This window comes from Stegodyphus dumicola, chromosome 11, assembly GCF_044657685.1.
Source record: "Stegodyphus dumicola isolate Sdum_Otavi_A_Nest chromosome 11, ASM4465768v1".
NCBI lineage: Eukaryota > Metazoa > Arthropoda > Arachnida > Araneae > Eresidae > Stegodyphus > Stegodyphus dumicola.
In genome coordinates, this window is record NC_140778.1 from 125,152,253 (window position 1) to 125,168,984 (window position 16,732).

At 34.6% G+C, this 16,732-nt stretch overlaps 1 protein-coding gene across 2 annotated transcripts in view; it reads left to right on the forward strand.

Annotated features, from left to right (window-relative positions):
• The window catches only part of LOC118183673 (carbonic anhydrase-related protein 10-like), a 1,099,923-nt gene that overhangs the window by 1,031,469 nt on the left and 51,722 nt on the right, over positions 1–16,732 (forward strand). For both annotated transcript variants that reach the window (XM_085827194.1, XM_085827193.1), the window contains exon 8: positions 1,237–1,368. In XM_085827194.1, coding sequence (XP_085683320.1) covers positions 1,237–1,368 — 132 coding nt within the window. The remainder of the gene's footprint in view (positions 1–1,236; positions 1,369–16,732) is intronic.

The following is a 16,732-nucleotide window of genomic DNA, read 5'->3' on the forward strand; positions in this document are numbered from 1 at the left end:
ATTTAAAAATTTAAATAGTAAACTCGTACGAGTCCACAAAACTCCTTGCTCGCCCCCCTTTTTGTAACAATTCATCGTAGACATATATTTAATTAAAAGCGTACTACTTACGTATTATCTCGTCGACCATGAAACTGTCGCCAAGCTGCGTAATTTAGAGCCAGTTATAGGTAACCGTGACATAACAACACACTTATATCATCTGCACTTTCTTCTGATGTAACCCCGATTAATTCCTAATGAGTTTCGTTTTGTTTTCACGAACAAGGCCATAAATTAACTGTTATTGATGTATTTTTTCCACTCATCTTGAAAAAACAATTATTAAAATTTGGCACCTGCCTTCTACAGAATAACAAACAGCAGTTATTTTCAAAGTTATGCGCTTTTACTATCAAAACAAAATATGTATCTATTAATGGACACGAACAAAGCAAGTCCAATACTGGTTGTTCATTAAATAAAGAGGTGACATTCTTTGAGATGATACCAAAGAGATACAGAGAGATACCAAGTTGTGTCGGGGAGCTATTGACACAACTTGGTATCTTTTTGGTATTGTCTAACTCTCATGGTTCAATGGTAGCCAAGTTTCAGAGTCGTTGGGCTAATATATAAGTACTAAAAATGTTTTAAAATGACACAATGATTAGTATTTTAGTACCTTTTTATTTAAAAAGAAAGTGACTTTTTTGTAAAATGCAAAATTTAACTTTCTATATGATTTCTTGGCTTTATATTTGGGAACTTTTTATGAACATTATTAAAAAGTTTAACATACGTATAACAAAAATTAAACGAGATATTTAATTTCAAAATTTGCGATTTTTGACATCATTTACAGTAGCCTTCGAGGGTTCATTAATAAATTTATTAGTATAAATCAAGCTTGATTTTTCTTCTTAAATATCATTTAAATATATTCTTTTGTGATTTACATATAGCAGTGTTTAATTTATGATTATTTACAAATGGTACATCAAAAGAATTTTATCCCAAATGATTTATAAGATTTCAAAAGCTAAACTACATTATGAATATTTCTGTGAAGTTTTATTACTTTAAAATCCCAATCTAATATTCTTACAAAAAACTCATCACACTAGAAATATTTTTCTATTTTAATTTATGCAAATAAAGTTACGAGTTGGCTGTACGAAGCATAATATTGTTGAGCAAAAATAAGTATTATTTTTATTCTTTTAATGCATTTCTAAGCAATACTTATTTTTTAAGCTATACGCTCTCAGAAAATTGATGCAAGGAGATTTGATCAACCCCAAGGCTCCTTTGGGCAACAACTACAGACCTTCACAAGTGGTACACCACAGAGTGGTTCGAACCAACATAGATTTCAATCGCTCTTCTGTAAGTAAATATAAACATTTTGTTTACATTTTATTCTGCCTAAAAGTGATTTTACTATCATATCGAGATAATTTATATTTGTTGTCGCCGAAAAATATCTGCCAGCTTATTAGAAAGTATGTGATTGTCACCAATTGTCACCAAGCTTTTTGAAAGAATGTTGTAATGGTAGTTAACATCCACTGTCTCAAAGCAACGTATTTGAAATAATGGCAACGTATTTGAAATAATGTACTTTGCAACATTATAAATCACGTCATGCTAAGCATAATATTATGCGAATGAAACTGTACTAACGTTACATGGCTTCATTCTGTGAAATTAATTTGTGATATATCTGCCACAGCATAGTGCGGTTATCTACAAAAGTGACCCCGTGAGGTCGTTTTTTGGTTAACAACTAAGTTAACCAAATTTATGATCATTGACTAATTTCCAAATTTGTATGTATTTACAAGGAATTTTTCGATTACGATTACGAAGTTTTACAAGCATAAGGTAGTTAATAACGATTGTTTCAAAACAAAGTAAGCGATACTTACAGTGTAATATCACTTACAATATTATAAATGACATGACGTGAATAAAGTAATGCTAACATAATATGGCTCAATTTTTTAGAAAGAACTATCATGGCATATTCATTCTTTGAAATGAAGGTTTCTAGCGTATTCATTCTAAATAGCAAAAACTAAACTCGGCAGCACAAACAGCCCTTAGAGAGCCATGATTGGCAGTGCTCTGATATCTGCATTTTAGACCTTAGGCTCCGGGGTGCTTGTGCATTTTAGCCTGGACAAATGGTCAAACGTGTCGCAGAACCCCCCGGTGTTTAGTCCCCAAGCGAACTTGGTACTCATATTCATTCTGTGGAATGAATTTTTATATCAGCCGTAATGCAGTAAAATTTTTGGGCCGATTCATTCTGTGGAATGAAGTAAAGGATGCCCATTCTATGGAATTAATCTAAAGAATGTATCAGCGTATCATCTAAAGAAGACGCATATATTTTTGGAATGAATTTCTTTCGGGGGTTAGGTGGCCGATTTATTCTGTGGAATGAAGTGAGGAATATGGATCCATTCTATGAAATGAATCAGAACAATCTATCTGGTTTGGGAATAATTTTTATATGAGCCATAACATAGTGGAATTCTGTGGTCTATACATTCTGTGCAATGAAGTACACAATGTTCCCCATTCATTCTATGGGAATGAATCAGAAGAATGCCTCTATTTTGTGGAATAGTTTCCTATATCAGCCATAACACATCAGGATTCTTTGACCTATACACTCCGTGGAATGAAATAAAGAATGTCCATCCATTCTATGGAATGAATCTAAACGCCATCAAAGGAATGCCCATTCATTCCATGAAAATAAATTACATGTAATGTAATTTAAATTAAGAAAGTGCTGCAACCATTCAGGTCGATGATAATCGGCCTCATGATTAATGCAGCACTCCCGACGCAGATTAAAACAAAACTGCTGTTACGAGGGCGATCCCCAAAAAAAAGGTCTCCTATATTTTTAGATATACAAAGAATCGTTTATTTTCTATAATTGCTACATCACTTTAAAGATTGAAGAATGCTTTATTTTTTAACATAATCGCCATTTCGGTCGATGCATTTTTGTAGACGCTGTGGCAGTTTTACAATGCCCATGTCATACCAGTTTACCGCCATGCCCTTCAAGAAGCGTGAATCGAGTCCAAGAAGTTCTCCTTTTCGTCTCTATAGCGGCGAAGAAATTCGCGGGAAGAATCGACCCGTTGCCGTTTGTGGTCTTCTGTCAGCATACGCGGCACCCATCTTGCACACACCTTCCAATATTGCAACTTTTCCGTTAAAATCCTGTGGATGGTGCTTCTGGAAACCTCAGGAACCAAAACGCAGAGAGCATCCAGAGCGATCCTCCGATCTTTACGCATGAGTTCCTCAACTTTCGCGATTGTCTCGTCGGCAATTGACGGCCTCCCGCTCCTTTCTTCGTCATGAATTTCAGTACGACCTGCTGTAAACTCTCTACACCACTTGCGAACGTTTTTGACATACATGCACGACTGTCCATACACTTCTGTCAATAGGCGGTGAATTTCAACCGGTTTAACGCTTTTTGCGTTCAAAAATTGAATAACTGCGCGCACTTCGCACTTGGCGGTAACGTTTATCGGGAGCTCCACTTCGAATGGCTGCCAAGCCAAGTCTGAGCGTCCGAGCGAAGCGCCTGCTTGCTTATGTGGCAGCGGAGAAGCCACCACTCACAACAGTGTTGCCAACAACCGTATTAAAACTTTCTGTACGTCCCCAAAAAATAGGAGACTTTTTTTGGGATTGCCCTCGTAAAACCATCAAATCAAAATTCTCGATATGCTGTTGCCATTTATAAAGTTCATCAAATCCTTTGCAAATCAAAACTCTTTTCAGCGGCAATAGGATTCCTTTACGTTGCCATGTTTTCCTTAACATGTCACAATAATATGCATTCTTTGATGAAACTCCGTGCATTGCCTCCAGCATTGCAGAAATTACACAGACTATTATTTTGCAAAATAAATCTTTTCAGGTGAGCTGGGAAAAGCCTATCGCTAGTAATTATTTGATAATAATCAAAATCGCATATCATTCTCATGTTTTTGAACATCCAAAGTTCAACAAATAACCTTTCTTTCTTCCGAAATATTTTCCTGAAATGTCTTATGAGTTAGCATATTGTGCGGTTGTTACCAGAGTTACATCTTTTTTGCGGTCCGCCTTTTGGGTACCTGTAGTATCGATATTGACCGAATTTCCAAATTTATGTATGTTTTCATAATTTTAATCAGCTCAGTACTATAATAATCAACTCAGTACTGTATATTGAATAACAAATCAACTCAGTACTGTATTGACGCAAAGGTTATTTAAAAACAATGTTATAAAAGTCTTGAACAAATCAATGTTTATTATTCCCTCCGGCAATCCTAAATATTGGTACACGTGACAAGGTCCCAAGGTTCCAAGACATAACTTAAGCGCTAGCCTCTACAGTTCAGTAGCTACCTTCACTAGCCTACGATATCATTTCTTTCGATGACAATGAAATATGTCTTGTAAAATTATCTGTCTGACTGCATTGTTAAATATGTCGCTCCATGGCTGTTTTATGACATAAATGATTATACAATATTTTCTGTTATACTGCGCTAAAGTGGATAAAAACAGTAATTGTCATATCGTCAGCTTGGCTAATATTAAGTGACAAATTACAATTAATAATGTTACGAATATGTACTACGAAATATCATTTATGCTGTTGCGTTCGTTCTACAGGTGTATTTGGAGTGATTGAGAACAACACTTGATGAAGAATCGAAATGCAATTTATTCGTCTGATTACACACGGCGATTCCAAAGACACATTTGCAGTTTTCGATAAACTACAGTAAACATACTAATTCAGAAGTCAAACAATAAAAATCAGCGTTATATTTCCAAATTTTCACAGGACTAGTTTCGATGGTTTTACGAACCACTATCCTCAGCTGCAAAAGCGCAAATGAACGAGATAATATATAATTATTAGATAATATAAGAAAGCCTGGACATGAGATAAGCCACTGGCGCCATCTGTTGATGAAACCAGAGGATGGTGGTTCGGTAAGACCATCGAAACTAGTCCTGTGAAAGTTTGAATAGATAACGCTGATTTTTGTTGTTTGACTTTTGAATTAGTATTTGTTTGTCGTGTTATTGTGTCTTAATTACAGTAAACATGCTGAAATAATCAACAACACAGCCTTCAGGCTACAACGTTGACGACAGCTTCACGGCAAAGCACTGAAATAGAGCTCTGGACTCAATCAATCGCTCTCGAACCAATCTCTGAACTCAAGACACTGCTATTGAATTCAACACACTCTTCTACTCCGCGTGCAGGCTGGATGTATATAGCTTCTGACCTACCTTCAAGAACATTCTCGAAGAAAGCGCTAAGAATTCGTTCTAAAATGTTCTCCCTCCGTCCATGGCATATCGCCAGTTTTGTCGCCAAATAGGCGATTTCGAGCCAAATATGGCAACCCTGCCGTTCCTTGTCACTTTCTGGCATCCCTAAACCCGCTTTGCGGGGAAGCTATCTTACCGCGGCTGGACATTTCATAACAATACTATTATTATGATGTCATTTTTTTTTCTGATTTCAAGTTTTCACGTGAAATTAAATTTTATGCCAATTGTCAATAAGGGTAAAGAATAATTAGCCATTTCTTCCATCGTCATAAAGTTGCTGAGGACCTCGAAATATGCCTGAAACACTTCAGCAGTTAAAAAATATTTACAAAAAAAATTAGAATTCCTACGCCAAAACAAGCCATTCGCCATCGGGCAGGAAGACAGGTTTTTCGGCGCACAAAAGTCTACTTTTGGTCCCACTCCGCAGAAAGATGCTGAAGTTGGTGCACAAACAAACTTAATTCACTATTCTATTGTTTCAAATGTAAACAAATAGCGGCTTCGTTAGACTTAGCCCCATTTAGAATTTTAAATTGTTTATAATTCTACAACTATTGCATGCAGATTAACTAAAAGCATAAAACCTTAACCAGAATATAAGAACAATGTAATTCAATCATTTTCAAAGCAAAAAGTGCACAATTTACCAACATATGAGCACAAAAAAAAACTGTGTTCAACATGTCGGGTAACAGAGTGGGTATATTATAAACATTTGGTGCCACCGATTGCAATCAAACAGGGAGGTGCACAACTACATGTTATAATAACCCCCCCCCAAATTTCAATGTTCTTAGGATACTCGTTTTTGAGTTATGCGAAATATATTCGAAGGCACTGCACACTTTTACCTCTCCTGCTTTAAAAAAATATTAACGACGCTACAATATGTATAAGATAAATAAATTTCAAAATCCCATTTATAACGGTAAAACGTCTTTCGTACTGCACATTGTTAAACTGCTTTATAAACTAGCGTTTTCGAAATATGAAGTATAGAGCAATTTCACATTTTTGTCCAAATGGAGAAAGAGTGTTAAAAAGAAGTAAAACTAGACTCAAGTGGATATAAGCGTCTAGATTCCGGAAATTCTTACACATACATGTCTCTACGAGATATAAACTTCACTAAAAGAACCCTTAAAACTTCGCAGTAGTAATCTATGTTATCCCTGTGCTACTAAAACCAGACTTTAGCCTTGTGCTTTTATGAGCGTTAAAAATAAGAAACTGTGGCACTAAAAGTGAGTAGGTTGCCATTTTAGCTTCGAAATTCAACTTCAGCAGTTTTTTAAGCTCCAGATAGTATCTTTATTTTCGTTAAGATCCTTTGAAGAACACATTGAACTAAAGTTAAATACACAGCTGATTGTGCCTAAAAGCATTTTATAATTTTTGTACTGAAGCAAGGGTTACTCTGAGCTAATTCTACCTAATAACAATCGCACTTACAAAGATTGCTTATACCGATCGCTATATTTGGCAACAATCTGCAGCAATAATTTACACCATGGGATGTCGGTTAAATTTTCCCGATTAAGAGCTTTCTCCATATGTAAAAAATTTGCAAATATCGAACAAATTGTGTTGGTATAAAAAGACAGAAATTCAGACAGGGTAATGCTTATAAGAAGTCAGAGAATATAATAATTTTCCTCTTAAACTGTTTAATAATAGTTTTTTTTTTTTAATGAGTAAAAAAACAACCTTGTATTTGCCGTAGATTATTAGCCAATATAACTCAACTGAATTCGAGGGCAATTCAACTTCAGTAAAGCGAACAGGAAGGTGGCGCCATGTGTCTGCAAAATTAGTAACGAAAATTGAAAAATTAAATCAATAGAATCTTAAAAACCTTAGAAAGGACTGGATTGGACTTAAAGACATTAACTAAACAAGCTAAATCTTTGTGAATGTGAAAAATCATCAAGAAAAATCAAATTTACCAATGGAAGAAGGTTTTGGGATAATTTCTGCAGATCCAAAGTCAAAATTATAATTAAATTCCCAATTATAATTAGTTACAAAGACTTGTTACCTTCACCTTTTTGGACATAAGATTCATGTTCTTTGATACGAAACTTCAACGCTTTTAGTTTGGCCGAAATATCTCGAACCATACTGATATACTTTAAGCCCGCATACTTTATCTCTGAATCTTTTTTTAAGCCCTTATCACCCTAGGTTGTATTTTCAAACAGCAATCCCCTTTCTCTTTCTAACATTTAATGAGTAACAGTTCAGCATTGTTAGGCAGTAACAGTCTTGCTGTGTTAAGAAAAACTAGTTTTAATTATTGAGCTGCAATATTTTGAATGATAATGATGGGAAAGCTGATTGGTTGAAAAATGCTAAACGTATAAAATACTTTAATTAGTAGAAAAATTATGGCAAATCCGCTAGAACCGTTTCTCTGAACTGAAGTTACCCCAATTATTACGTATATAATAAGACCTTTAAAACTGAAGTCTCCAGAGTTATCTTTGCTTTTTGTGTTTCTATTTGTAGCATTTGTACAGGCAGCCGAGCAAAGTCGATGAATACTGTAAGCTTGGCCCGAGGTTCATATCTCGTGAACTGGCTAGCTGCATGGGCGTTTCCGTGGTTTACTCCATGCGTAATGTTATACGAGCCAGTTTCCCTTCGAAAATCCTCCACGAAGGCAACCCTTCTCTTACGCAGATAACCCTCGAAGCTTTGACGTAATCACACACACAACAACACCATTTGACCTACATATGACATTAAAATTATCAAAAACCTTTAAAGAAATCTAAATAGCTATCAAATTCTTAATATATTACTTAAATAGATATTATACATCCTCATGAAAACTTAATAAAAATAATGCAAATTGACAATACCATTAACTTACAAAAAAATTAAACTTATTAGCTTAAACGATAAATGACATCTTGTTAATTTAGATTCAAATTTGCATCCTTTACATTTAAAATTTTTATTGTTTTTACCAAAAGCCATCGTGTGTTGAGTGTGTTTTTCCATAACTCATGTAATTTATTACAGTCCCAGGTGAACATTAAAAACGCCTTCAATTTTCATATGCAAACATTTCTTTTAAAAACTAGTACATATATAAATTGATATCTGATGTATTCATTGCTATTATATAGCCTTCCCTGCATATATTTTCATATAAACCGCAAGGAAGCACATTGTAAAAAATAATGGATGTTTTTCTTGATATCATTCACGAAATGTTAGCATTTTAGTTTTTCTTTTCTTTATTTTCTCTTCAGTGAGGAGAATTTATGATGATGCATAACCGCTTTAACTGTTACTCAGCAAGATTTGCATTTATCCCCCCCCCAACATCGATTCCCTGCGGCTTAGAATCCTGATACCGATAGCAAAAATTCGAATTCTATCCTTTCACAATATTCGACAATCCATTCAAGTCTAGGCGGCCAAGTCTGAATATAGTAAAAATAGTGGTCCCTAGATGGCGCTGCATACAGTTCAAATACTGCAATTTATAGCTATTTGAGGCGGTCGTTTCCATTCAACGCTTCGTTTAAAATGATGTCTGCTCGCTTAGTTGGGGTTTGCGATGGCGGCTATCCAGGATAATTAGTTTTCGAACTCTGTGTTCGAATACAAATGACTTCATTTCTGCGATCTATGTATGCTTACGGAGTTTTGTGGACGATAAAAATATTTTTAATCTTCGTTATGACTTCTGCGTGAGCGGTTATGGGTAAATGACATTTTGTTTCATTCTCATATATCAAATAATGTAGAAAAAAACTAAAAGTAGTTTGCTTAGGTATAAAATAATTTTGCATCCGTGTTGCGGGATGTCTCTGTTGTTAATGAGATTCATGTACCGGAGACATTGTGTCTCAGTAATGGTAAGGGCTTAAAAGTCTTATTGGCGTAATAAGAGGAAAATTTGATGCAGCATTCTCTAGCTACTTGAGTACAATTGCTTGAAGCTTCTGCATAATCAATGGAAATTTGATACATTAATTTGTAAATAACCAACTGGTAGAAATTCGATTACGAATTTGATATAACCATTTTCTCACAAGGGTATTTTGTCGTTAAGGAGTTATCAGGGGCGTAGTTTCCAGCGCCCGGGGACAACAGAAGAATTTGCGCCCCTTTCTGTGTGCCAAGAATGGAAAACATTTCATTAAAAAAATTCGCAGCATCAGTTAGGCGCCCCTTGGATGCTGCGCCCAGGGACAGATGTTCCCCCTAGCTACGCCACTGGGAGTTACTACATTCCACAGTTTGCTGTCGTGGTGTAAGTGGAAGTACATCCAGTCGTCTCACAAGGGTATTTTGACGTTAAGGAGTTACTGCATTTCACAGTTTGCTGTCGTGGTATAAGTGGAAGTACATCCAATCGTCTCACAAGTGTATTTTGCCGTTAAGGAGTTACTGCATTCCAAGGTTTGCTGTCGTGGGGTAAATGGAAGTACATTCAGTCGTCTCACAAAGGTATTTTGACGTTAAGGAGTTACTGCATTCCACAGTTTGCTGTCGTGGTGTAAGTGGAAGTACATCCAATCGTCTCACAAGGGTATTTTGCAGTTAAGTAGTTACTGCATTCCAAGGTTTGCTGTCGTGGTGTAAATGAAAGTACATTCAGTCGTCTCACAAAGGTATTTTGACGTTAAGGAGTTACTGCATTCCACAGTTTGCTGTCGTGGTGTAAGTGGAAGTACATTCAGTCGTAACTAGATGGAAGATCTGTAGCTCAAGTTCCAGCGAGGGTACAGTTGAGTTTTAATGTTTCCTTGCTTTTTTGTATGCTTTGATGCTTTAGTTACGTATTCTGCGGTTCCGCAAGAGTTTATCCCGCTCTTACCAGAGCTTATCACGGAATCCCACTAGAGGCCTCAAACATAACGGCTCTTCATAATTGTTTCACCATAAAGATGTGAACACATGAGATTAATAAAAGGAGACACCTTGTCGCAGCAAACCCACTTTCGAGTGAGAATGTGATGAGCTAAAGTCCGATCGATGCCAGAAAATAGTCATGTGAATCCCACTATGTATTTCATGTTTAAAAAGATCGAATCATTTTTGCTGTAGCATCCGAACTAAACAGTGGTGGACAATAATTCTTCACCTGTTGTTGATCATTTAGGTCCTGTCGTTGTATGCCGTGTCCTCAGTTGCCTTTAAGATAGATTATAGATGCCAAATAATAATCATTTCCAATGACAGATTCCATTGAGTAAGTAGTTAGTTTGCCTAACTCATACTGAAAAATCCGTGGTTCGAATTCCGGGGACAGAATGTCCCTGTTTTCACATTTCGCAACTCAAAGAAATCACTCTACAGCGATTTAATTGCCTAATTTAGTATTCAAATCTTTGTAGGCCGATTACTCTTGCCACTCACCAGTTATAGCTATAATTTACATTATAGCTATAATAACGTTAAATAAAAATTTTAAAAAAATCTGAAAGGTTTCAGATTTTAAATTACGTCCAAAGGGGGGTTTCTTTACCGTTTTGTGTGTTACCTATATTTATTAAATATCACGTTCTTTGCACTTAAACCATAAAATTCAGTTCAATAGCAATGTCGCAAACTAATTTTTAAATGAGCCTAACTTTACGATTTCCGATACACAGTTTCGCGCGGTGGAAATAAAAATGTTTTTTTCCCGTAGAGTGTTGCCATTGTTCGCTTTTAAATCATTCAGTTTGTTACTCAAAAATTCGTTAAAGTTTTACAAAATATGAAATCGATCATAAAACAAAATTTGGACTTCCACATGCCCATATGCGCAGTAGGAATACGTCATTCAAAATTCGATAGAGCCCGTTGTTTTATCACAACGAGAGAAATATACATAAATTTATGCAGACTTTTCATTATTTAATTCCTTCAAATATAATGCAGGACTCTAACATTGGGTTGCAACAGTTTGAAAAGTGAAACGGAGATTTATAGTGATTCAACGCAAAATCGCAAAACGAAAACAATAGTCCTTCAGGAACATAGCCCCTTTGGACTTTTCATAATATGTACCTAGGCATCAGTAACTATGCACATAATATCAGTAGTATTCTACTCGATATTTCAAATAAAGTAGCCCACTCACCAACAGACTTATCTGCTATCTTTATTAAAATGTAACAAGCCAATTACCTACTTCAGTTTAATAAAAATTGCAGCTGAACTAATACGTAGATATAATCTGAAACAGTATTTTGAAAACATCTTTCATTTCTTCATCTCAAAATTTCTGATCTTCATATATATATATATGTAAGATAAAAATGTATGAATCAGAATTATAATATAACTATAAACATTAATTCCTCCTCTCTATTCTAAAATCGTAATAACTTACCTGCATTGCGTCATTCAAATTAATCATGCGATCTTACGTAACCGTTAATACCAGATGCCTCATGACGACCAATCACCGAATTGTAAACCAAAACTTTTCTCTTCGCGTGCTTCCATCTTTCATAGCTACGCACTTCAGCTTTTGCCCTCTACTCTGCTAAGATGTAATTTCGCTGGCTTGCTTTCCTTCTCAACAATATCAAAAATGTAAATCTTTTGTAGAAAGGTACGACTAGAGTGCAAATTGATCTGTGGCCACATATGTCAATTGGAAATAAATATGGAATTAAAATCGCTTCTACTGCCAAGTTTTATTTACAAAGTCAACACATTAGCTTACGACGCAATCAGATTACTTCCTCTTCAATATGGGTCTAATCACGCATCGACACTGCTCCGTCTTTTCCTTGTGCTTTTATTATGACATACATATATATGTCATAATAATATATATATATATATATATATATATATATATATATATATGTCATAATAATATATATATATATTCAATTGTCTGTTTCGGCGAAACGCGTAATGGGGTTAGCTTGATTCGACGTTCAAATCAGAAATTTCCCTTGAAAAGCCAGTTTGGAAGTCGAGTTCAGCTAATTTACCATTTTCCGCTTTCTATGTTTATCTGATTTTGTTTTTTTAATATTTTACTTGTTACTTGGTTTGATTTTCTTATGTATTAATTTTTCGAATGGCACTTCCATAGGTATTTAACTGTATTTTTTGCCTTTACTAGTTTCCAACGCTGAGTATTTTACTGTGTTTTTTTCCTTTCTCGTGTAGCATATTTATCACCCTTCAATGACATTGTTTCTTAAAACGTGTTGAACTTTTTGGAGCTACAGCTCCTGGTAACTTTTAGGCGAGCTTACTACAATTTCTAATTTACTTATTTTGCAGCATATTGCGCAAAATGTTATCTAGACCAAATTTGTCATACAGTATTGTAATAACTACCTTGCTTGTTATATATATATATATATATATATATATGTCATTAGATATTTCGAACAGTGTAAAAAAAAATGGGACAGTTCTATATCTCCCGTTCTACTGGGCCGATTGACACAATTCAACTTGCGTTTTTCCTTTCTCGAAAGCGCGACTTAAGATATGTGTTAGATTTATATATGGCATTGTTCTAATGTAGGTATTTTGAAACAAAATCGGACTTTTTCTGAAATAACATACCATTTTTTTTTTTTTCATATTTTGAGTCTACGACTCAAATTACGCTAAACTAGCAAGTTTTGTAAAAATCTCACGAATAGTTTTTAAAAAATTAGCTCTCAAAATTTAAGCTCCTCACTGTTAATTGAGTTTGGTATATATTTATTAATCTCTCTTTTTTTATTAAACTTATTTGATTCTTCCTTTCACATTTCGAAATTCAGGTTCATTCCAAATAAAATTCATCCATTTTTACTTCCTTGTACGAAGTAAAAAGGAAGTATTGTAATCGCGAAAAGTTTCAGGCAGCATATTTCAACGAAAATATCTATTTTGACAGCTATCGAATGAAATTTAACGATGTTTTTGCGTGATATCTGTACGTAAGGACACAATAAAAGACTCGTTTCCTCCAAAAAAATTATAAAACTGCTTTAAAATGAATTCTGAAGAGAATTTTTCGTGGCGTCTGTACGAACGTATGTACGTACTTATCTCGCATAACTCAAAAACGAGTAGCCTCAGAACGTTGAAATTTTGTATATAGGACTGCTATAACATGTAGATGTGCGCCTCGTATTTTGGTTGCAATCGGCCGCACCAAACGTATATAAATATATTTATATATATATCCACTCTGTTACCCGGCTCAGTGATCGCAGTTTCTGTACTCTTATATGTTTGTAAATTGTACATTTTTTGCTTTAAAAATGATTGTATTATGTTATTTTTATCTTCCGGTTAAGGTTTTTATGCCTTTAGTAAATCTGTATGCAATATTTTTAGAATTATCAACAATTTTAAAGTTGTCTAAGTGCCACTAAGCCTTTTTTTTTGATGGCGGCCCTTGATGTTTACATTTGAAACAGGAGACTAGTGGATTTGTTGCCAATCTAAAGAAACTAAGCTTCGCAACAACAAAGATAACGCTTTCATTTATTATTGCCAATTAAATCATGCTTAATTCTTTCTGGAATTTTTTTTTCACACTGTATATAGACTACACCATAGTGTATATAGATACCATTGTGTATATCCTCATCTGGATTTGAAACTAATCGATTGTCTATTTTATTAGCTAAGTACTCCATGATAGTCTGCACTGTGTATGGTTACTGTTACGAGTTACTGTTACGAGTTACTGTTACGGCTCCTAACGAGGTTACTGTTATAGAATATCCACTGTAGAATTGAGCTGCATTTAAAACTAAAGTATGTATTTTGAAGACCTGCATTTAAAACGAAATTGTTATCTGTTTTATTATCAGGGCATGCTTAATAGTTTCATCACGACAGCCCTCACGAGGGGGTGCGATAACTCTCAACGAGTTTATTCTTATAATTATTGTTAAGAAGGAAGCATTCAATTACGTCCAGTTTGAAAATAACTAACTAAAAATTTTAGTTGATGTCATTGTTCTTTTAATGTCCATAATAATTGCAATAGAAGAAAGATCCGTGAAGGAAGCAGTTTTCCGTGAATCTTTGAATGATACAAAATATGAAGAGAGTTTATTATATCATAGTAATCGGAAATAAATGCAGGAATTTAATTTGTCAGATTTCAAGGTCCATAAAATTTAATGTCAGTGATTCTGTAATCAAAATTTGGGCAGATTATTATAACCTTGTTTGGATGATGTTATATCCAGTAATTTGTCCGAGTTCAAATCCTAGCAAAAGCATCGATGTTTCTAGTTCTCCACCTTATTGCTTGGCGGTGCCCTGTCTTGTGCTTGGCGGTGCCTTGTCGTAGTTCTACGTTTGCCCTGTCGTGTGGCTAAAGTCCTCGCTAATAAGACAGTTTATGGAGTAATACGAATGAATAACTTTAACCATTGCTTAATGAGCAAATATTCAGCCATTGGTCTAAAAACAACTAACTTTGATGCTTTGCTCTTTCTTTTCCAGCTCCACGTAACATGTAACTAACGTTTCCTGTAACTAAAATTAATTTCCATTGATCTTAGTTATACGAAATGATGTTTCAAGTTCTCCATATCATGCTTTATGAATTTTGCCGGCATAGAAATGCCACAAAAGGCATTTAGGAGATTTTTCAGTATATCCAATTTTTGTCAGCGAATTTTTATGCTAAGAATGACTTACGAAGTTCCGAAAAAGATGCTCTAGTCTTGTGAACAATATTAGAAGTGTGTGACTAAGGGAAGCAGAAGACGATGACTTGAAAATGCTGATGCGATCAAATCTCAGCAATCGTCCTGCCCTTAATTGAAGCCGGGCGTTCAGGGCATGTGAATTATGTGCTGATCATTGCATCGCAAGGACACACAGTTTACAATACAGTCTGAACATCCCTGCGTCTTACTTAGACTATTCGATTCTAGTCCAGACTCCGCAACGATCTGGGAAAGCACATAATAATACATGCTTACATACTTCATAATACATGCTTACATAGTTCATACATACACATGCTTACATAGTTACACAGTTCATAATACATGCTTACATAGTTCATATATACACACGCTTACATAGTTCATAACACATGCTTACATAGTTACATAGTTCATAATACATTGACCCTGTTTCATAATACATGCTTACATAGTTCATATATACACATGCATACATAGTTCATAATACATGCTTACATAGTTGCATAGTTCATAATATGTGGATCCTGTTTCATAATACATGCTTACATAGTTGCATAGTTCATAATATGTGGATCCTGTTTCATAATACATGCTTACATAGTTCATACATACACATGCTTACATAGTTACATACTTCATAATACATTGACCCTGTTTCATAATACATGCTTACATAGTTCATATATATACATGCTTACATAGTTCATATATACACATGCTTACATAGTTGCATAGTTCATAATACATGGATCCTGTTTCATAATACATGCTTACATAGTTGCATAGTTCATAATATGTGGATCCTGTTTCATAATACATGCTTACATAGTTGCATAGTTCATAATATGTGGATCCTGTTTCATAATACATGCTCGCATAGTTCATACGTACACATGCTTACATAGTTACATACACATGCTTACATACTTCATAATACATTGACCCTGTTTCATAATACATTGACCCTGTTTCATAATACATGCTTACATAGTTCATATATACACATGCTTACATAGTTCATATATACACATGCTTACATAGTTCATAATACATGCTTACATAGTTGCATAGTTCATAATACATGGATCCTGTTTCTGTTTCATAATACATGCTTAGTTCATACATACACATGCTTACATAGTTACATACTTCATAATACATTGATCCTGTTTCATAATACATGCTTACATAGTTCATATATACACATGCTTACATAGTTCATAATACATGCTTACATAGTTCATAATACATGCTTACATAGTTCATAATACATGGATCCTGTTTCATAATACATGCTTACATAGTTCGTACATAGTCCATAATACATGCTTACATAGTTACATAGTTCATAATACATTGATCCCGTTTCATAATACATGCAAGGACACACAAGAGGAAACCCTTTAATTCACTACAAAACAACCGGAAATAAATGCAGAAGCTACAAGAGGTTATAATGTAATAACCTCAATGCAGGAGGTACAAGAGATTATAATTTAATTATCTCTTGGAATAAGCATTAAATTCAGAAATAAATGCAGGCGATACAACAGGTTATAATTTAATATTCTCTTGGAATACGGATTAAATTATAACCTCTCGTAAATATACCAGAGGTTATAATTGAATTTCCGGTGAAAACAGAACCTTTACAAAAGGGCCCATTGTAGTATAAACATCTCCTCGGTAATTATCACCTCAGTGTCACTGCACATGGG